Below are 23,552 nucleotides of genomic sequence, written 5' to 3'. Positions count from 1 at the left end.
ATTGAAGATTAATTGACGATATAATTGTAGCTTCATTTCTGGGTTTTCTACTCTGCTCCTTTGATCTATGTGTCTGTTTTTGGGTCAGTACCATAAATGTTTTGATCACTACAGCTTTGTAATATACCTTGAAGTCTGCTATTGTGATGCCTTCAGCTTTGTTTTTCTTTTTTAAGATTGCTTTGGCTATCTGAGATCTTTTGTGGTTCCATACACATTTTAGGACTGTATGTTGTAGCTCTGTGAAAAATGCTGGTGTTTTGAAAGAGATTGCATTGGATGCAATTGAATTTGCATTGAATTGTGTAGATTTCTCTGGGTAGTGTAGACATGGAATGTCTTAAGATTTCTTTGTGTCATCTTCAATTTCTTTTGTCTGTGTTTTATAGTTTTTAGAGTTCAAGTCTTTCATTTCTTTGATTAAGTTTATTTCTATGTATCTTACTCTTTTGGGTGCAGTTGTAAATGTGATTGATTCCTTAATTTTTCTTTCTGGTGCTTCATTGTTCTACGTAAAAAATGTGATACATTTCTGTATGTTGATTTTGTATCCTGTGGCTTTAGTGAATTCGTTCATCAGTTGCAGCAGTGTTTTGGTGGAGTGTTTCAAATTTTCCATGTATAGTATCATGTCATTTTCATGTAGTGAAAGTTACTTCTTTCTTGACTTGGATGCCTTTTATTTCTTTTTGTGTTCTGAATGCTGTGGCTAATACTTCCAGTATTATGTAAATAAAAGTGGCATGATCAAGTGGGATTTATTCCTGGGATGCAAGGGTGGTTCAGTATTCACAAATCTATCAACACAATACACCACATTAATAAAAGAAAGGATAAGAACCATATGGTCATTTCAATAGACAAAAAAGCATTTGACAAAGTACAACATCCATTCATGATAAAAACCCTCAACAAAGTAGGTTTAGAGAGAACATACCCCAACATAATACAGGCCATATATTAAAAACCTGCAGCTAATATCCTAAATGGGAAAAAGCTGAAAGATTTTCCTCTACAGTCAGGAACAAGACAGAGCATATAGTTTTTCATATTTTTTTCCTTATAATTGTTTGTATTTCTCCTTCCTTATTTGTGATCTTATTTATTTAGGTCCTTTCTCTTCTCTTTTTGATAAGTCTGGCTAGAGGTTTATCAATTTTATTAATTTTTGCAAAGAACCAGCTCCTGGTTTCTATGATATGTTCTACTGTTTGTTTTTTTTGTTTGTTTTTGTTTGTTTTTTAGTTTCTGTATCTTTTATTTCTGCTGTAATATTTAATATTTCCTCCCTCTTGCTAACTTTAGGTTTTGTTTGCTGTTCAAAAAATATTTGTTGAATGAATAAATGAGTGAGTGAATGAATAAATATAACAAATCTCTTTGAAATATGTATAATATTTGAACCAGAAATTTCATTTATAGTTATTTATTCCAAAAAGTTAATTGTGCAAGTGCACAAAGAAATATGTATTGAAATATTTTTGAAGTATAGTTGACATGTGTTGAAACATTTTTTATTAAGAATGAAAAACTGGAAATAGTAATAGGAAATTGGATGTTAAATAAATTATGGCACAGTTATGTTATAAAAAACCATGCAATACAAAGGATGTGGCTTTTCTTGATTGACATGGAAAGATGTTCAGAGTGTATGGTTAAGTGAAAAGGACTGCCAATCATATATGGAAAATTGTTAATATGAATCATCTCTTTCCAACAGAACCGTTAGTGATTTTAATTTTCTTCTTTTTTTTTTTTCAACATTTTTTATTTATTTTTGGGACAGAGAGAGACAGAGCATGAACGGGGGAGGGGCAGAGAGAGAGGGAGACACAGAATCGGAAACAGGCTCCAGGCTCCGAGCCATCAGCCCAGAGCCTGACGCGGGGCTCGAACTCACGGACCGCGAGATCGTGACCTGGCTGAAGTCGGACGCTTAACCGACTGCGCCACCCAGGCGCCCCTTTAATTTTCTTCTTAATGCTTTTGTATATTTTCTGAATTTTTGTCTAATTATAACCTATTATTTTATATCAAAAATATTACATGTATATAACACCACATTGTGAAATTTTTGCAAGTAACCATATTCTGTTTGGTCTTCCTGTAATGGAACAATACCGAGCTTGAAGTCCATGAATGGATTTCTTGGAATCTGTGAATCCCTTGTAGAATTTGCAACCCAAGTTTGTACACATTTTCATGTATGCATTTTCTGGTCATCAGAGAAGTCCATATTCCGCAGAGAGTCTTCCTCAACCTTAGGACAGTGTGTTGTTGTATTCATTCTTGATAAAATAGGGAAGGCTCATTTCCTTTGAGTCTTCTATTTCCTTGAACCCTTTCTTTCCAGTCTTGCTCTAATTTCTACCTGCATGGTCTCAGTCACAACTAAGAGAGCTGAGATAATGATAACCTAGCATTAAGTAGGTACTGCCTTTTATCCAGTGGCTTCTTTCAAACTGTGTGACTCTCATGGATACCCTTATGCTGTGGAATACCCACTTATTATTAGTGCTTTATTGTATCTGTTCTTTCCCCAACTTTGTATAAGACCTTCCTCAAATTGATATTTTAATAATACACCCAATGCCACTAAAGAGGACTTAGTGAAGGAGGAGGCTCCCTTCCAGGATCATGGCTCAAAGTGTTGTTTCTTAGAATTTCTTTGTATCTTGCTGGCCTCATCATCAATAATAATTAATTACCTTAATTTCTTAACTGGCTGATTTTTCCTTTTCTTTTCTTTTTTTTTTTTAATTTTTTTTTAATGTTTATTTATTTTTGAGACAGAGAGAGACAGAGCATGAATGGGGGAGGGGCAGAGAGAGAGGGAGACACAGAATGGGAAGCGGGCTCCAGGCTCTGAGCCATCAGCCCAGAGCCCGACGCGGGGCTCGAACTCACAGACCGTGAGATCGTGACCTGAGCTGAAGTTGGATGCTTAACCGACTGAGCCACCCAGGCACCCCGATTTCCTTTTATTTTCTAATAAACTCAGTTGTATAGAGTAGTAAGATGGAGAGGTTTTTATTCAAGCCATCATGTTGGATGCCAGCACTTCAGTCATGAATTAATTCCATTTTCTACTGATATTTCCCCTTGCTGATATAATTTTGGCTTCTGGCATATTATTCAGGAAGAAGCTTTGTTTTCCTCGCTGATATGGCCACATTCTCATCCTTACAGCAAGACTTATATAGTAATATTGTTACTAGTTTTGAAATGGCTAAGTTTAACTTTCACTTAATAATATGTTTATTATTGAGGATCTCTAAGCTTCAGTGCTATTTGGCCTTGGTCACTGCTATATACTCTGTGCCCCTAGTAAATATTTGCTATATTATTTGCATTCATAAATTGTAGTTTGAAAATCCTCCTCCCTTTATGATTTACTGTAAGGAGGGTCTTTGTTTTATAAAAATGAAATGACAGGCCTCAGTAAATCACGAATTATTGGTCTTTGGATTTACTCAAACAAACTGGATGAGTATCATATTTGAGACTCGAAGCATTGTTAATTGGGTAGATTCTCACTGAAATACTTTCTGTCTGAGATTCATGCTTAAGTTCAAATCCACCCTGAAAATTTGGTGATGTTTAAATACATCTCCATAGGAAATATAAATCATAATCATGACATGTATGGAGTGCTCACTGTCAAGAACTGTGCAGAGTAAACCCTTAACATCCCTTACTTTGTTGAATTCGGAAAACGACCATATAAGGTTAAAGTTCTTTTTCTCTCTAATTGATAGGAGAGGAAACTGACACTTAGAGAGGATTTTTCACTTGCCCATCATCATAGTAAAGAGTGGAGACAGGAGTAAGTCTCAGGCCTCTTAAACTACCACATCATACTGCCTTGCTCTGATGACAACATGTTATTAAAAACAAGCTAACTAACAAAAATAGAATCAATATGGTTCTAATAAAGGATGCCAAAAAATATATTTTCTCCCCCACTTTCCCATCTCCCTCAACATCTGAGGAATTAATGGAAGTGCAAGGTGTAACAGTCAATTTTGTATAACAAATGGACAAGCTGCTGAACTCAATAATTTTGGCCCGACCACTGCACTCCACCTCTCATATTTTGTTGGTTATACTAGAGCCCTTATGACCAGTGCTGCCAATCAGTTTCTATGAGTGGGTTAATCTTCTGTTTTTGTCTGTAACTTCTGTCTTCTGGTTTTGGATTCTTTCCCCTGAGAAAGATGTGTTCAAATTGCTTGTTATTCACAGAATTGGCTTCCAGGAGCTGGGCTTTATAAATGATCACTAATTGGGATTATGTATTCACAAATGATAAAATAGTTACCATTTACTGAGTGATTACTGTGTGTCAGATACCCTGCTTTCTATGGATTATCACAATGAGTCCTCATTTTACAGATGAGGAAACTGAGGCAGCAAGAAGTTGGGTCCTAGGCAGGAGTGAGAAGCTGAGCTGGGTTTTCCATTCCAGAGCCTGTACATATAACTCCTTTGTAATTGTGCCTTCCATGAGCTACACTAATGATATTTTTGGCACTAGAAGTACGTGTAGCTTTCCACCAGGTGACTTACTAACAAATGGCCTCTAGCTGAATATATAGGCAGTCTTATATTTATGATGGCTTGCCCTACAATATTTTTATTTTATAGTGGTGAGAAAGTGCTATACATTCAGTAGAAACTTGTTTTTTAATTTTTAATTTTGATCTTTTCTCAGGCTCGTGGGATGTGATACGATAGTCTCTTGTGATGTTGGGCAGCCGTAGTGAGCCAAAGCTCCCGGTCTGTCATGCAACCACGAGGGTAGACACCCACACACTTAAAAAACTGCTCTGTTTTTTACTGTCAGTACAGTATTCAATAAATTGCATGAGATATTCAACACTTTATTATAAAATGGGCTTTGTGCCAGATGATTTTGCCCAGCCGTAGGCTGATAGAAGTGTTTTGAGCACATTTAAGGGAGGCTAGGCATTAGCTATGATGCTCTATAGGGTAGGTGTATTAAATGCATTTTCAACTTATGATGGGTTTATCAGGACATAACCCTGTTGCAAGTTGAGGGAGACCTGTACTGAGAAGATCTGATCATTCTTCAATTTGGGTTTAATTTAAGGTGGTGGAAAAATTCTCATTTCGTGTTGTGTAACCTTTTTGTCAGATAAGATGCAACCTTATTTTCATCCCTTGATCTTGAGTTATGAAGGAGGTTGTTAAAATGAATGATGTCCTGCCACTGTCGCCTGTTTCTCTGAAGCCTAATCTTAAATTAGTTTATATTTCTGCCAATGCAAAGGATATTTGAATAACAAGGGCATAAATTATTATAAAGGGTGAACTTTATTTCTGATTTTAGTTACTTCACAAAATTATGAGTAACAAATCAGAGAGACATGATAGGTTCAGGTGTAACAAATTATCATCTCTGAATTTAAAATGTGGTTTTTAATTTAAGGTAATAAATGCTCATTGAACATAACACGGAAAACAAAGGACAATAAAAAGAATGTTAAAAATCACTCATGGTTCTATCACTCAATAATTGCTTTAAAGACATTGATACATTTTATTGTAATTCTATGTTTTTTTCCATGGTCACAATTATAGTATATCAGTTCAGGTTCTTAGCTGTAAGGTGACTTTGGAGATGCTGGGTGGTAGGGCAGCTTACGGAACTGATGAGAGCCTGAGGCATCAGAATTTGGAACAAATAATAACCAAAGGCACTCTGGTGGGCCAGCAAACAGGAAGCAAGATGCAGAGTGATCGGAACAGAACTGACGAGGATGCTGCTGCCTTAGCGCAATGTGGGTGCCTTCTCGCTCTGCTCCTTACTGTGCTCCCATCAAGAATCTCAAGAAAGAGTGTCTGATTGCTAGGGCATGGCATCAGTCCATCACTGGCTACACCCTGAGAAAGAAGAAGGAGGATATGACACCTTTGCTTTTTGAGTTGAAAAAGATAACTAACGTGTACTATTGTTATTGAGTATTTTGTGTGTACTGAGTAACATTCTGAGTGCTTTCTTAAATTAACTCATTCAAATCCTTACAGGTGTCCATTGAGGCAATTATAGTTCATATCTCCGCATTACAGTTTGTTTTTTAAAAATATATTTATGTATTTTTAGAGAGAGCGCAAGGGGGAGGGGGAGAGACAGAATCCCAGGGCCTGATGCAGGGCTCGAACCCACGAACCATGAGATCACGTGACCTGAGCCTAAGTCGGATGCTTAACTGACTGAGCCACCCAGGCGCCCCTCCCCCACCCCCTGCTTTATAGTTGAGATACCAAATGAGACACAGAGAGGTGAAGTAGCTTGCCACTGTTGAGAGGGGTATTGGGATGTGACTCCTCAGGCTGTAGGCTGAGGTGTTTAACCAGTCTGTTCTGCTGAGCCTTGGAGAGGGGACCCAAGGGAAGGCGAGCCAGGTCTGTGTCCCACTGAGACACCACCCAGTGGGGGACAGCGGACTTCTGGAAATGAATATGGCTGTTATTAGAAAAATGATTCATTAAACTAGACCCAGTGTTCATTACGATGCTTTGTAACTTATAACTATGGAATAATCGTATTTTCATGCAACTTCACATCTTCGTACGGTTTTGTATACTTAATAGTGACTGGTTTTAAAGATTTGGATTAACTTCTTTCAATCTGTTTTTCCTTCTTTTAATGAGAGCTAATATTTATTGAATACTATCCATGTACTAGGCACACTTCTTGGTGTTTTACATCATTATTTATTTTTTCTCTTCACTGAATGTTTTTTTGTATATGTTTTGTGTGTCTATTTCATTTTTTTTAATTGAGTGAGTGATGCTAATGAAAATGTAACTTTTGGTAAAATATTTAACTTCTCCAGGGTTGCTCTTGTTTGTAGGGCATAGTGTGAGCCTTATTGTTATTAAAGGCTACTTTTAGTGTCTCAAGTTTAGGAACCCAGTGCAGGTGACATTTCTAGTAGTATCTAGAGGAGGATGCCTGACCGAAGCACTAGGGTTCTTGCCACAGTGTGTTAAGAACTGACAGGTATATAGCAATGGGGCAGTGCATTTGCTGATGGTATTTAGCAAAAAATGCAAAAACCTCTCTATCATTATAGAATTTACTAGTTTAATTGATTGGATAACGAATACTTGTTATCAAATAATATAGAGAGGATTCTCTGGTTGGTGTCTTCTGTATAAAAAAACCACATAAGTTGGAGTTTTATTTATTCTTTTTTTTTTTAATTTTTTTTTAATGTTTATTTATTTTTGAGACAGAGAGAGACAGAGCATGAATGGGGGAGGGGCAGAGAGAGGGGGAGACACAGAATCGGAAGCAGGCTCCAGGCTCTGAGCCATCAGCCCAGAGCCTGACGCGGGGCTCGAACTCACGAACCGTGAGATCGTGACCTGAGCTGAAGTCGGACGCTCAACCGACTGAGCCACCCAGGTGCCCCAAGAGTTTTATTTATTCTTGATAAGTCCTAAGCATGGGTTATATTATTGACTACTCATTTTATTTTTTGTCTTAAAATAGAGCTCATATATATATAAACATTAAAGAAGTAATACATAATTAGTGAAGAAAATTCAGGGATATAAAAATACGTGAGAAGTCTCTTCACATCTCTTCCCCTAATTGATTGTACTCCCCTGTGGTAACTAGTGTTGACATTTTGAGACGTATCCTTCTTGATCTTTTATTTTTCTCTAAATACACACAAACGCACACACACACACACACACACACACACACACACACACAGAGTTTCATCAAACAAAATGGGTTTCTATAGTTTTTGTTTGTTTATTAATAGTAAACTATGCATTGTTTCATGTCTGAACTTCATTATTGTGTAGAATGTTCCAGGGTATGGATGTATCATAACTGCCCTATGAGTGGATTGTTGGCATTCTGTCAGATTTTTACTATTTTAAATAAATCTGCAGTGAGCACTTTCTGCATGTATCATTGCTAATTTGTGCTGTTATTTTGCAGGATTGAATTTTAGATTTGGAATTACTGATTTAAAGAGTATGCACATTTAATGTGTTGATAGTTTTACCAAACTACCCTTCAAGAAGTCTGTGTCAATTTATTTTGCATTAATAGTGTATCAGCATGCTTATTTCTCTGCATTCTTGTCTTACAGAATGTCATTTGTTATCAGATTTTATTTATCATATCTCTTCTGTTGAGGAATTTTTAATTTTTTGGTAGTTACAAAATAGTTAGTCTGTGTTTTATTTTAGTTTCTGTTTTATCCAGTTTATTTTCTCTTCCAATTATAGCTAATTTCCTTCTTCTACAAGATTATTCCCAACAGCATACAAACATGAGTAGTATTTCTTACCAATTAAAGACGGATCTCCTTTGACTACATGTTTTTCCATAGCCACCTTCCCATTTCTCCAAAATGTCTACATTTGCCTCTTATTTCTGTCTGCCTCTTCTCTCTTGACCCTACTTCAAGCAGACTTTACTCCCTATATGGTTTTCTGAAATAATTTTAGGGTTATCAAACACGTCTGTTTTGCTAAATCCAGTGGTTAAGACTTCATCTTCCTGGCGTTCTTGGCAGCATTTAATACAGTTGATTACCTCCTCTTTCTTGAGGTAGCTTCTTCATCATTAGGCCTCTGAGTCACCACTCTCATTTTTAGCTCCTTTAATCTTATTAGCCACATTTATTGGTTTGCTTTTCTGGTTCCTTCTCAAAATGTTCAAGCATTCTTCATGGCTGTGCCTTCGTGGCTTTCAGTGTAATCTTTATGCCTATGATTTCCCAATTCCTCTCTCCATGTCAGACTTTGCAGATCTAAGTATTCTATGTATCGTCTTCAGTGTTCATTAAGTACCTTAAACATGACATAGCTGAGTTAAAAACTTGATTCAAAGTACCTTAGCTTTCCTTCATTTGAGAATGTCTTGATTTCTCCTTCATTTCTGAAGGATGTTTTTGGTGGGTATAAGATTCTGGACTAAAACCTTTACTTTCATCCCATGAACACTATTGTGCCACTTTCTTCTGGCTTCCATTGTTTCTGCTGAGGAATCCACTACCACTTCAATTGTTTTTCCCTATTGATAGCTTGTCAATTTTTTTCTGGCTGCTTTCAATGCTTTTTTCTTTGTTTTTGGTCAGAAGTTTAATGATAATGAGTATTTATATTAATTCATCTTGTTTGGAGGTTTCTTAGAGTCTTAAATCTGTGAGCTTATGTCCCTTCTCAAGTTTGGGAAGTTTTCAGTCATGATTTTATCTAGTACTTTTTCAGTCTACCCTCTTTTTCCTTGTTTATGGACTCTACTTATATGAATGTTAGATCTTTTGTTATAGTAATTCAGGTCTCTGAGCCTGTTCATTTTTTTAGTCTATTTTTATCTCTATTCAGATTGGATTATTTTTGTTCTATCTACAGTTAGCTAGTTCTTTTCTTGGCCCCCTCCTTTTATTGTTTAGCCCATCCTTTGAGCTTTTTTATTCCAGTTGTATTTTTCAATTTTAAAACTTCCATTTGGTTCTTTTTTATATGTTTATTTTGTTCTTCTGTTTGCTGAGGCTTTCTATTTTTTCATTTGTTTCAAGTGTGCCCAAATATGTTGATAAGTTCTTGTTTTTATCAAAGTGTCTTCAAAATCTTTGCTAGGTATTTCTAACATCGCTATCATTATGGTGTTGATATCTTTTGACTGTCTTTTTTTCATTAAATTGTAGATCTTCTAGAGGCCCCTGGGTGGCTCAGTCAGTTAAGCGTCTGACTTCAGCTCAGGTCATGATCTCCTGGTTTTTGGGTCTGAGCCCCACTTCCAGCTCTGTGCTGACAGCAGACCTGGAGCCTGCTTTGGATTCTGTGTCTGCCCCTCCCCCACTCACAGTCTGTGTGTGTGTCTCTCAAAAATAAATAAATAAACATAAAAATTTTTTAAAAATTGGAGATCTTCTTGGTTTTTGGTATGGCATATGATTTTCAATTGGCAACTAAGCATTTCATAGAAGTTCTGAGACTTGTATCTTATTTGAATTCCCTGTTTTAGCTAGTTTTCTGTGACATTGATCCGGTAGGAGACGGGAAACTGTCATCTTGTTACTTCCAGGTGGAGGACGTTCCCCATTTGGTCTTTTATTGCAAACTGAAAGGGAGCTTGTATTATTTCTGCATGGGGGTGGAAGTTCCAACTCCCCACTGACACTGTGGTTGGGGTGGTCTCATTACTGCTGGGTGATGGTAAAAGTTCTGACTCTCCCCTATGTCTTGTCTGACACGATTCCAGTGAAAAGGGAGCGATATGCTTTGTTACTGCCAGATGAGGATGGAAGTCCAGGCTCCTCCCCATGTGGTCTCCACTGATGCCATATTCGGGGGTGGGGGTGTTCTCATTACTGGTTGGCTGCGTTTAAAGTCTTGGATCTCTACTTGGCCTTTTTTGTCATTACCCTAGTAGAGGTGTTGGGTACATAATTTCTGCCTGAAAAAGGTAGAAATCTAGGCTCCACTAGCCTTTACTAGCCTGGTTGGGGATGGGACCATAGTTGTTTTCTGTGGTGTTTGTCTGGAATAGAGTGGTTTTCTCTAAAAGATTTTCTCTTACTAGCCTTCCCATTCCCTGGCACTTGGTTAGAGACAGCAAGTTTTTCTGGAATATAATACACCTATATATACATATATATGTAATTTATTTATATATAATAAATACACACACATATAAATATATATATGTAATTTATTTATTTGGGGGTCTGCATCACTTAGTATTTCCAGGTTGCTGGCTTCTTTAGCTCCAAGTCTGGGGATATGAGGCAAAAAGAAAACCTAGGAAACCACCACTTTGGGTCCTGCAGTCCTTCACTGATTTTCTTTCTCTATTCCATATTTTAGACTCTTCTTATGTTTGTTTTATAATATAATGTTTAGTTGTACTCAATGGGAGGAGTTCGGAAAACATATACTCGATCTTTGTGGAGATGGAGGTCTTGTCAATAATTTTTGAACTTTATTTTCAAGGTGTCCCATATGCTTCTTCTCTATGCAGGTACCTAGAACTGGAAAGCAGTGGCCACCGGAATGAAGTCAGACTTCATTATCGCTCAGGCAGTCACCACCCTCACACGGAAGTATTTCCTTACATTTTGGCTGACGATAAGTGGCACAAGCTCTCTTTAGCCATCAGTGCTTCCCATTTGGTTTTACACATTGACTGCAATAAGTAAGTGAAATGTTCTCAGTTCAGGAAGTGGAAGATTCTATAAAATTAGTGTTCACTCACATTATTTGATGTTTCTTTTTTTGCAGGATATATGAAAGAGTGGTGGAAAAGCCCTCCACTGACTTGCCTCTGGGCACAACATTTTGGCTGGGACAGAGAAATAATGCACATGGATATTTTAAGGTATTTTTTGGCTAAGGGTGGATCATAACATGTAAATATAAATGCTTTCTAATTAGTTTGGAAAATTATGTTTTGCTCTTTGTGGTGTGAAACAAAATAATTTGATTTGTGTATATTTTTTTCTATTTGTGTCTATTTTTTGGACACTAATGTTTTATTTAGGTGGCCTACAGTATTTTCTCTTTTTTCCTGAATAAATTTGATCTTTAGACATTACAGAGATGATCACAACTTTGCAATCAGGAAATTAACATATCATTATTGAGATTAGGCATTCAAAGTCATAAAAACCTAAGATGTTAATATACAAATAAACTGTCTACCATTGAAACATAACCTTTGCTCATACTTTTACAGGGATGTTAATAATAGAGGATTGAAAACGTTTCAGTATTCACTATTCAAGGTCTTTCTGTATTCAGAAAGTGAAAAGAGAATATATATATATATATATATATATATATATATATGCACAAATCTGTCAAAACTAGAAAGCAGTCATAACTTGTACCTTTTTTTAGTGTCTACTTAGAGACACGCTCCATAGAATTTCATCATTTTAGATGATCTAAAAGACATCCCAGTTAAATTTCTTTATCTTAAAGATGAAGAAATAAAGTCCAGAAAATTGCTTGACTACAAGCCCATAGTGTAATCATTTACCCCCAGGGACTATGACAGTGCCTATAATATAGAAGTGACTCAGAAAATGATTGTTAACTGAAGAATAATAGGTTCTGTGTCCGACTCCTGGATTTCTGGGTAGAGTAGGTACCAGTAATTTTGAAACTGTGTTCTAACTAAGGTTTGTAATCCTGGGAAGGTGTTTTTAAAACTTACTTACACTGTTAGGGGTGCCTGTGTGGCTCAGTCGGTTGAGCGTCCGACTTCGGTTCAGGTCACGATCTCACGGTTCGTGGGTTCGAGCCTCGCATTGGGCTCTGTGCTGACAGCTCAGAGCCTTGAGCCTGTTTCAGATTCTGTGTCTGGCTCTCTCTCTGCCCCTCCCCCACTTGCACACTGTCTCCCTCTGTCTCAAAAATGAATAAACATTAAAAAAAAATTAAAACTTACACTGTTAGTTACCTGGAAACCAGGTGCCTTGTATATATTATTCTTGAATCTTATGTAGGTTTTGATGTGGGCTCTTTTTTTTTTTTTCTCTTTTACATGTGCGTAGGCCTGCTCAGGGGCATTAAGTGACTTGCCCAAAGCCAGTCATAAGAAATTGATTCCATGCTTACGGGTCCTAAGAAAATCAGTGCTTTTTTCCCATGTTAGGGATGACAAATTTGTAGATGCCAAGTCTCTCCTCTATTTAACCATGATGGTCTTTCCCATGGAGCTTGGATGCGGCCTCAGAATCCTTCTTACACATCAATTATGTGTACTATTCTAGGGGTTATAATTTTTATTGTAGAGTGAATTGTGTCCAGTGGAGTTGTACAGTGCACAGATTGTATAACTGTACATGGTAGCATTGTTTTCATTTTGCTGTTTCCAAGTGATAGGAGTTTGTACAGAAGTTGCCTTTTTAATCCAAACTCCTAGCAAACAACAGATCTAGAAATTCCACACAGTATACTAAAATATTTATCATCCACATTGACAGTCTTCTTATACTATGCTATTAATTGCATTAAACATATAGGAGATATAAGCCAGTATTTGGTATATTTTGTAGGTACATTAAAAATTATCTTGAGAATATGTTGGTACTGTCCTCCTGTCATTAAACATTCTGTTTGCATTTTTCAAAGGAATAAAACAAAATTTTAATTGAAAATATATATAAAGTTGATGAAAGAAGAGAGAGGGATGGTAAGTGAAAGAGACAGCTGGAGTATGTCTGATGAGGTCATTTTTGAGCTACCATTGGCCTTCGGTTTAAGAGCCCAGGAAGGTGGAAGCTAATTAAACCTTAGTGACTAAGGATACATGTAAATTCTACCTGTAAACATGTGCTGTGGCCCTCTGTGTAAATGGGTCATTTCTAGCTGGAATTTTTTTTTTTAATTTCACGCTGAACATTCTGTACTTTTAAGGACTTCTTGCTAAGTCTTGCTGCAGCTGTATAATGAATCTGTTGTCCTTTATAAATTGAGAAATTAGTGGGGGCACTTGGGTGGCTCAGTTGGTTAATCATCTGACTCTTGATTTTGGCTCAAGTAATGATCTCATGGTTTGTGAGATTGAACTCCATTATCAGTGCAGAGCCTGCTTGGGATTCTCTCTCCCTCTCTCTCTGCCCCTTCCCCTCTCTTTCAAAATAAATAAATAAAAACATTTTTAAAAAATTAAAAAAAATAGATTGAGAAATTAGTTTGAAAATTTCCAACTGAAAGATGAGAAATGCTCAAATGAGCATTGCTCTTATGACTCAGTTTTTCTGTCTCTTCCTTTCTGATGATTGCAGTTAATTTAAAATTGGTACCCGTTTCACTGTTGCTGAAACCAGAAGTGATTTTTCGGGTTGATTTTTAAAGGTCATTTTCAAGCCTTTCTCCAGTGGCTAACTAAAAATAACTTCTCAAAACAACATGACTGTTCCCTCTTAATTATATCTTGACATTTAATCTTAAGGCTTTAAAAATATTATCAATAGGAGAATATGTGGGTAACCATCTATTTTGCCTGATGTATTATTTCTTTCCCTTTGGTTTGGAATAGAAGTAATGTATTCAAAAAGATGTTGTTCAGGGATCTTGGTGAGTCTATCTTGTAATGTTTTCCTTCATGAACTTGACTGTACAACATAATTTGGGTAGATGAAAGTAATATGTCTTTTTTAAAATTTTTCGCACACAGGGTATAATGCAAGATGTGCAATTACTTGTCATGCCCCAAGGATTTATTGCTCAGTGCCCCGATCTTAATCGCAGTAAGTCCATTAGTTCTTGCACTGTGTGATGAAAAGTGTGCTTCTTGCTTAATTTTGTCCAGAATGTCAGTTTGAAATTGGAGTTCCCACATATTAGTTGTCAGCATAGACTTAACTAGATTGACCTCCTTATAAATACAACTTGACCAATGTAGTGTTTGTAATTCCAGCCTGTCCAACCTGCAATGACTTCCATGGGCTCGTGCAGAAAATCATGGAGCTGCAGGACATTTTAGCCAAAACATCAGCCAAGGTAAAAGCTACTTAGAAATATAGTGTGGGGAGCTCAAGATCCTTGATGTTCTTTATAGTTTTTTTTATAACCACAAATGTTCACCTTTGAGACTTTTCTTACACTATATTGTTTGTTGGCATCGAATCTGGATCTCTGCTCGAGGAAAGGGCTTATAAATATTCAAACCCTAGCCATCTGTATAGCACATGATTCAGTAAATCATAAATGAGACTGATTACCTGGTTTTTACACTGCTTATTACAGTAGAATTTATTGTTTATTTGTTTTCATTATTATTTATTTTTACTTATTTTTCTTTGTAAGGACAGAGGTGAGGGGGCTTTGTAAAGAATATGGACACTAGAATTTTGCCAAGGAAATGTTCCCACAAATGCTTTCTACTACAGTGTTGCTGTTGTAGGAGTATTCACTGTCCTATGCATGTTTCAAGTTTACTTGCAATTTCACCAGATTGTTTTTCATCTTGCACGGTAGTTACTGGGAACCTGCAAGTTGTGGCGTGATTTTTTTTCTGGCACAATATAAGTTCTGAATTTTTTTTTTTTTTTTCACTTGAGTAAACATATTCATGAAATGAGACATTTTTAAAAGTGGAAAATGCTTTTCTCATTGTGAATGATGCCATTTTTACGTAGCCTTCATTTATATCCTATAAATTATGCTTTTTTTTTTTCAAAAGGCAGGAACCAAATTTACAAAAAGAAAGGGGGGGATCTTTTCTCTTTTAAATTTTGGCTTAAACATATTTGTAAAATAATAGATGAGCACAGCTATCATTACTGCTATACGCTGAAAAAAATGAGATGCCTCCTGATGTATTTTGCATTTCTGTGTTGCCGGAATGGTGAACAATACAAACCCCTTCCTTTGTGCCACAGCTGTCTCGAGCTGAGCAGCGAATGAATAGATTGGATCAGTGCTATTGTGAAAGGACCTGCACCATGAAGGGAACCACCTACCGAGAATTTGAGTCCTGGACAGACGGCTGTAAGAACTGCACATGCCTGGTAGGGCTTCTGCTGGAGTTCACACTAAGGGAACTCAGATGCCCCAACTCTTTAAAAATTTATTAAAACAATGTAATCATGAAAATTTCAAGACCCATTTCCTCAAGACACAACACTAAAGTGCCAGCAAACCTGGTCAAATCTAAAGAACTGTGTGTTGCATTATTAAAGACACTTTCTAGCCTATAAAGATGATTATGGTTTAGGAATGCTATAAAGTTTAAGTTTATTTGTGCACACATGAAGTTAGCAATTTAAATTGGGTTAGTAAAGGTGATTCCCAAAGGATTCTATCTGTTATCCTTTACATTTTGAGGGATTTTCCCCTCATGTGTTTATTAACGCATTTAATAAAACTAAACTCTATGCAGCATGAGATATTATGACCAGATTGGATCATACCAAAAATTAATGGAATTTAAATACATAAGATAATCTTTAAATGCTTACAAATACAGTGGAATAAAAATTAGATGACTTAAATAAATATGACTTCTCTAATTGCACACTATTAAAGTAGGAATATTTAGTGCATTATTCTTTCAAAAGTAGATTCATTTTCAAAGAAAAGTTCAAGACTAGCCCGGTTTTGAACGTTTACATTTCATCTGAATTCATCTGTTAAAACTCATTTACTGGAAAGAAGCCAGAGGTCTGTGTGAATTAGCCTATAAAAAGGCATTTCTCCAAGTTCAGCAAGTTTGTTCAAAAACAGAATATTGTGCATGTTAAAAAGTCAAAGATACATCTGAAATTAGTCATATGTGTGTGCATGTGCGTGCATGCATTATATAATTTCTGTTCAGAAACATATTCTGGTCCCAGAAAAATTATAGCACTTTGCAAATACAGTAAAGCCTTCCCAACCTGATAATGGGGGACAAAAATTGACTTGAGTAAAATGCAAGATGTGTATAGTGAGGTCAGTGAGGTGACTGGAGAAACAGCTACCTGCCTGAGTGACCTCCGGGAATTAATTCCCTGACATACTGTTTGCATTTTGGTGCTTCTTGTGGTGATTGTCAGCACTGCCCTGTGGAGGTGCTTAACCATCCACAGGAAGATTCTGGGTCCTGAGACTGCGTCTGCAGGATGGCAGCAGCTATTCCAGAAATCTGGTTTGTCGGTTCTCATTTAGTGAGTAATCTGGGCAGACGTGAGGCTTACCCCTTGCTTCCTGTTTCACTGTCAGTGTGTTCCCGACCCATGTTCTCATCCACCTCACAACAGAAGGGAGAACGCTATCTATTAGGATCGTCACTGGACAGAAGATGGGAGCCAGTCACCAGCTGTGTTACGACCCACTCTGTATTACTGTGGGTCTCTGTATCATGGGTTTTACTGTGTAAAAACCAGAGGATAGTGGTATTTATGGCATTTTATGTGAAGAGTTTGAACCTTAAGAAACCGATTAAAAAATACTTCCAGGCTATCAAACTGCAACTTGGAAATTCTTTAAATATTATTTTCTTCTCAGAATGGAACTATCCAGTGTGAAACTCTGATCTGCCCGATTCCTGACTGCCCACTGAAGTCGGCTCTTGCATACGTGGATGGCAAGTGCTGCAAGGAATGCAAATGTGAGCATAACTTTTATGATGAATACTTTTTTTTTTGCAAAAATACAGCTTCATATTAATAAATATGCACCCATCATTGGTTTGATCTGGGCAAGCTAAATGGCTTTTAGAAATGAAGCAAATAGGTAGAATATCTTCTGTACTCTGGTGATCAGTTGTTTTCCATTTAAAAATGCTATACTTGTATTTAACAGGAATATTTTTTCTCGGTGGGATCTGTTTTGTGTAGTGACAGTAGTAGGAAAGATATGTAAGAAATTTAGTGGTAGACATTCTCTCATTACACGACTTGATACAGATGCCTCCAAAAATAGGCTAAGGATGGTCCATACTCAGCCACGATGACCAAAGAAACCCACAATGCAAGTGACCTTTGATAGCAGACGCTATGCCAACTCCATTAGCTCAAACCACAGAGGTCCACGTTGTCATAGGACCGTCCAGTATGAATGGGGCCATGGTGTTAATTCATAAAAAAAGGCTCACACTACTGAGTGAGAAAGCTCTTTTGCCTTTAGTAGCTGTGCGGTTCACTTCTGATGGCAGGAAATGCTGTCTGAATTCATAGCTGTCTTGAAACGGGTTCTATATCATTTGTTCAATAACAGATTGTTGCATTTATGTTACTTGCACATTAAAAGACTGTCCTTAAATTCTTGTTAAAAGGAGCATTTAAAATTTACCTATTTTTGTACAAAAGAATAGTAACCTATGCAAACCGAGTGTTATGAAGTTTGTAGAATATACGGGACTATGTAAATGCAGACTAATCATCCATGTACATAGGAGGACAGAGAAGTAGGGGAGGGGATGGAAAGGGCGAGGGAAGGAGGGGAAAGAGAATCAATGTTTGCTTTTGCTAGGGCTTTTGTTCACCCTGCTCCATTTACCATTGCCATCTCCTACTCTGGTGAGGGTGATGAGTTATCAGGGAAAAATCAGGAAGTCGCTTTGTAGTCCATTGATTTAATTCCCTCAGGAGTTCATTTATATTCAATTTTATTAGACTTTACATTGAAGCCAATCCATTTCATGAACGTACATTAGCCTAGTCAAGTAAGTTTGGCTGAACCAGGAAGGACTGAATGCAATTTTCTTACACATGTCACAAGCTAATTTCCTTGGTGAGGAGTAATCTGAGTTTTTCCTTGAACTTGTCTTAGTCCCTAAAAGCTTGTGGTGATGTTCTGTAGTTTTCTTTGTACATAGTTGGAGGCAGGAGGGGGAATATTCCTAACATGACAATAACGGGAATCAGACTTTTTGCTTTAACTTCTTTTATTCTTCTTTCCACATTTATTTCTACGTTGTTACCCCTGAATATAATAGATTTGCATTAAGTGATGTCAATTTTATTAGAGACAGGCTGATTGGAATAATGGACCATCATGATAGATGCATTAGTCAGAAGTAGTGAATTTCAATTCTGATTTACCATTTGTCTCTTATTACCAACAGTAAGCTGCCTACTAAATCAGACAGTGCTTGAAATCTTCCCAACAACATGCATTTAGACTTAATGAAATGGTAAAATATTTTGAGATTTATTAATGCAGAGTACTCCTGGCAGACTTTGGTGTTAATGATTGAAAATCGATTGTGTTTGTCTCATATATAGTAGTGAAAGCTAAGTAATCAGTGAAGGGACCACAGCATCACTGAAGAAATGCCAAAATAATTTATTTGAGTCTTTCATTTTCTATCATTAAAAGTATTAAGGATAAAGTGACTTTGTCTTTCTGCTTATATTCAGTGATATGAGTGCCATGGAATACAGAGGTTTTGTGCCTGTATTTGTTTGTAGTTAGAGTATTCGAAGTGCTTCTAATTCTGATGAATTCAGCGTTTTACAAGAGCCAGCAAGAAATTTTCCGTAAACACCTACAGAATTTTTTTTCCCTAAGGGAAATAAGAATTTAGTACATATGGTAAATATTCCTAAAGATTATTTGGGAATGTGTCTCCCCATGCACAATTTAAAAGCTAGTCAGTAAAAAATACTTCAGGAAATATGCTTCTGAAAAGTTTGCAAAAATGTGTTTTATAAAAGAAAAAAATAACATCTAAAATAAATTTAATAATCATTAACTGACTTGTTTAGATTGTTCAGATTTTCATATGTGCTGAGAGAAGCAAATAGCTATGAGAGAGGGGAGGGGGGAGAAAGAGAGAGAGAGAGAGTCTCACTGTTTCATGTGAGGGGAAGGAAACATCTCATTTTCTTATGTACATTTTCTCAGTATTATCATTGCTCTATTTTATGAGAACTTCATTTCAGTGGAGTATAAATTAAGCTGTGTGGTTTTTATTTTTAAAAAGAGAAACCGAAGCCTTCCTCTTATACCCTGCACTCATCCTGTCTTTGCAGCTCTTGCTCGATAGCCTTTGTAATGACATAAAATTAACAAAATATATTCTTTACTGAGAACTGCTTAAAGAGATTAATCACTTGTTTCTAAAGTCCTTGGAAGGGAAAACGTATAACCCAACTGCTGAATTTTACTCTGCCAAGACTGAAATGAACAAAAGAAGTGCATGTGGCAAGTCGGTTTTTGGTGTTCTTTATTCAATGCTTTCAGGCTTGCTTCGGCAGAGTTTTGTGCAACTCTGAGCAGCCCTGTTTTGCAGTCTGCTTTATATTTTCCCTCTGTAACTTCAGCTTTAGCTCTTTATCCAAATATAAATACTGGTGAATAGTAAGAATGTTGTTGTTCTGGGAAAGAAGTCAGAGAGAACCAAGCCTGTTACTTTCCTTTATTTGAATCTACGAAGGGAAAGTGCTGGAAGGAGGGGCTAAGCCTCTTCCTGCCCCCACCCTTGAGCTATTGTGGTGGAGTTAAACTGAAACAGAAGTTCTAAAGGCAGAAATGCCAACACTAAATAATTAAGGCAGCGATAATCACAGCGCAATGAAGTCATCTCACTTCCATCAGTTGTTCCTCGTTTGAGCTTCACAACAACTGTAGGAGGCAGGCATTGCTTCCATCTTCCTAATAAGAGTGAGTACACGACTTTTCCAAGAACACACAATTGATTAGAAGTCCCAGAGAAGTTCCATTTAGAAGTGCTGTGCTTTTCAAGCCTGCTTCCTTCTTTAAAACCATCTGCGACAATTAATCTAAGTAATCTACTTTTATCCGCTGGTAACTCAGCTTGCCATGCAAAACCATTGAGAGTCCTGGCTGAGTCTAGGCTGCTTGCAAAGTAAGCAGGATTTTCCTTTCTCCCTCTCTTCTCCCCTTGCAGACACCATCCCTGCATCCTTTACCCCAGTCACAGGCTCTCAACTAGTCAACAATGAGACTGACGGACACAGATGCAAGTTAACTCTAGAAAATGCAAAGTATAAATATTGTGGGTGACTTTAACTCTGAAACAGGATGAGGTCCAACTAATTGAAGTATGTAAAATCTCAGTCTAAGTTAAAAAAACAGTTGTCAGAAAATAATTGACGTAACTTATAGCAAACAGAAAGTTACAGAAAGTCAACTGAAATAAAAAAAAAATTCAGTAATCTGAACTAATACTATAAGGTCTTTTGCAGAAGAGGCTGTGTTTAAAACAACAATAACAAGGAAGGCCGATTTCCCCTCTTTTTCTAGAGCAGCACCAAATATGGGAAATGTGAATGTGACCATCAAAATTGGCTGGTGCTTGTTCAGTAGCGATAGTTTTTTTAATTAGTACTGTCTCAGAGAGGCCAGATTTATATGAATAAATTAAAATCATCATTCCTTTGATTGAACAAAATCAGAGTTTCAATCCATAACATAGATGACATTTTCACATGCTCTGTGGTGATTAGACAACAGATTGTATTAAAATCAATTTAAAAAGTCCTGTCAGCTTAGATAAAATGGAGTTCTTATACTGTCTTTGCATATTGAGTAGTTAAGTATGTGAGTAATAGAGTGAGATTTTCTGGGTTTGTATTCTGGCCCTAGCAGAATTAGCTGTGCAGTTTGGGTCAAGTTATCAAACCTCACAGAGCCTCAGTTTCCTTATCTGTAAAAGGAAGAGAACAGTTATACCTATTTTATGGGGTTAGTATGAAATGTGAGGACTGAATAAGTAATACATATGTATAAAGTGGCTAAAACCATGTCAGCTATTATTGTTTTGTTAAAAGAACTCTGTTTTTATTCATGAAAGTACAAAGAAGTGAAACCATCTCATTGAGTCATAGATATAAAGCTACACAGGACCTTAGAGATCTTCAAAACAGTCATTTGCTTTTGGGGAGGTAAGGCTTCATTATCTCTATATTACAGAGGAATAATGAAGCCAGGGGGATTAAATGACTTTTCTAAAATCACACAGTATATAATGCAAGGTAATTATTTTTTTCCAAATTGTGTTCTGATGTATGAGACTACGCTTTTCAAGGCCACTCTCTTCCTCAGTATTTTGGATAAGTCTTGACCAAGGCTGATACTAAGAACCAATTTATCATGCATTTTGTATTCTTTTATGTCTGGCTTCTTCCATTCAAAATCCTGTTTGTGAGATCCATCTATATTTTTCCATGTAGATGTCAATTATTCATACTTATTGCTATATATATTCTATTTGCATTAATGTACCATGATCCAGTCTATTACTGAAGGACAGTTTGGGGCTATATAAATAGTCCTTCCAGGGGCACCTGGGTGGCTCAGTCAGTTGAACATTCGACTTCAGCTTAGGTCATGATTTTGCGGCTTGTGAGTTCGAGCCCCACGTCAAGCTCTGTGCTGACAGCTCAGGGCCTGGAGCCTGCTTCGGTTTCTATCTCCCTCTCTCTCTCTGCCCCTCCCCACTTGCGCTCTGTCTCTCAAAAATAAGTAAACATTAAAAAAAATAGTTAAAAAATACTTCTTCTATAAACATTCTTTACATGTTTTTTGGTGTTATGCATGCTTGATGGGTATATACCTGAGTAGAACTGTTTGTTCATAGGTTAAGACTGTTTTATCTAATGGTAAAACTGTTTTAACCTCTTGTAAAATTGTTTTGACAAACCATTTTCTAAAGTGGTTATACCAGTTTACTCTGCCGCCACTATATGAAAGTTCCCATTGTTGTACACCCATACTCACACTTGGCATTTTTTATCTTTTTTATTTTAAGCATTATGATAAATGATGTTGGTACATGATATTATATTGTAGTTTACATTTGCATTTCCCTGGGGCACCTCTGTGGCTCAGTCAGTTAAGTGTCTGACTTCAGCTCAGGTCATGATCTCATGGGTTGTGAGTTCAAACCCTGTGTCAGGCTCTGTTCTGACAGCTCAGAGACTGGAGCCTGCTTCAGATTCCGTGTCTCCATCTCTCTCTGCCCCTCCTCTGCTCACACTCTTTCTCTCTCTCCCTCAGAAATAAATTATATGCTAAAAAAAGTTTTTTTTAAATAGAAGAATAAATTTGCATTTCCCTGATGACTAATGAAGATGGTAAACTTTTCATATATTTATGGGTATTTTCATTAATTTAATTTAATTTTTAAATTTTCATTAATTTTAAATAATAGAAAAGTAGATTATATTATATGTTCATTTTCCAAAGAGACTAGTTTGGGAGATTTAACTCTTTTATGTTCACATTAGTGTGCAAATACGGATGATTCTAGCTCTGTCACTTAAACTGCATAGAAAAGTGGGGACAGAGATTAAATGACTGCCACTTATGTAATTTGGAGATTTTTCAAAAATGGAGTGACAGTGCAATAAAACTGATTCAGAGACTTCTGAATATGTAAATATGGGGATGAGGAACAAAAACCAGTGGGATATAATTCACCAAGAGCTTCTTTGTTCTTGGAATAAAGAAAACAATTATATAATATATATAGGTTACATTAAAAAAGAAAATCATTTTGGAGCAACACAACCAATAAACTTAGCTGTCTCTACAGTAATGCTGGAAGCATGGGAAGTATGCAGTATGCACGTGAGATTCTCATGCATGAACACAGTTATAAATTAGTTGGCATTATGGAGACACAAGGGGCTACATGGCCAGAATGCCAGTGCTGACTGAGGCATTCCTCAATAATGTAAAAGATAGAAATAGCAATCAAAAGGACAATGTGTTGTTTTACTATCAGAGGCAGTATTTTTAGAAAGCTTTCTGAAAATCTGTAGTTATTAGAGAATATTATGTGACAGCGAACAATTGAATGAGCTGAAACCTTATGGTGTTGCAATAATCATGTGTACAACCTTGGTGTACCTCTTGGGAGCTTAGCAGGGATAATCTAAAACTAGCCCCCTCAAACAGAGGGCAGGGGGAGACTGAAGAAAGAGGCAGGCCACTCCAGGTTGGTAGGTGGAAGTTTTAATAATAACAAAGGGAACTTAGAGATGAGGCTTGTCTTGGGTGGCAAGATGAATGGATTCCTGCAATTGCCCTCAAATCTTCAAAGTGTATAAAGAGGCCCTAATTGGATTCAGTCACATATACAGTCT

General features: G+C 36.7%; 1 protein-coding gene across 3 annotated transcripts in view; it reads left to right on the top strand.

Annotated features, from left to right (window-relative positions):
• The window catches only part of NELL2 (neural EGFL like 2), a 392,703-nt gene that overhangs the window by 134,006 nt on the left and 235,145 nt on the right, over positions 1–23,552 (top strand). For all 3 annotated transcript variants that reach the window (XM_060657876.3, XM_060657877.3, XM_060657878.3), the window contains exons 5-10: positions 11,024–11,197; positions 11,284–11,380; positions 14,189–14,261; positions 14,432–14,514; positions 15,396–15,524; positions 17,002–17,104. In XM_060657876.3, the coding sequence (XP_060513859.1) occupies positions 11,024–11,197; positions 11,284–11,380; positions 14,189–14,261; positions 14,432–14,514; positions 15,396–15,524; positions 17,002–17,104 (659 nt within the window). The remainder of the gene's footprint in view (positions 1–11,023; positions 11,198–11,283; positions 11,381–14,188; positions 14,262–14,431; positions 14,515–15,395; positions 15,525–17,001; positions 17,105–23,552) is intronic.

This window comes from Panthera onca, chromosome B4 (assembly GCF_046562875.1).
Source record: "Panthera onca isolate mPanOnc1 chromosome B4, mPanOnc1 haplotype 2, whole genome shotgun sequence".
NCBI classification, from domain to species: domain Eukaryota; kingdom Metazoa; phylum Chordata; class Mammalia; order Carnivora; family Felidae; genus Panthera; species Panthera onca.
The sequence above is the reverse complement of the archived record's forward strand: the minus strand, read 5'-3'. Positions and strand labels throughout refer to the sequence as shown.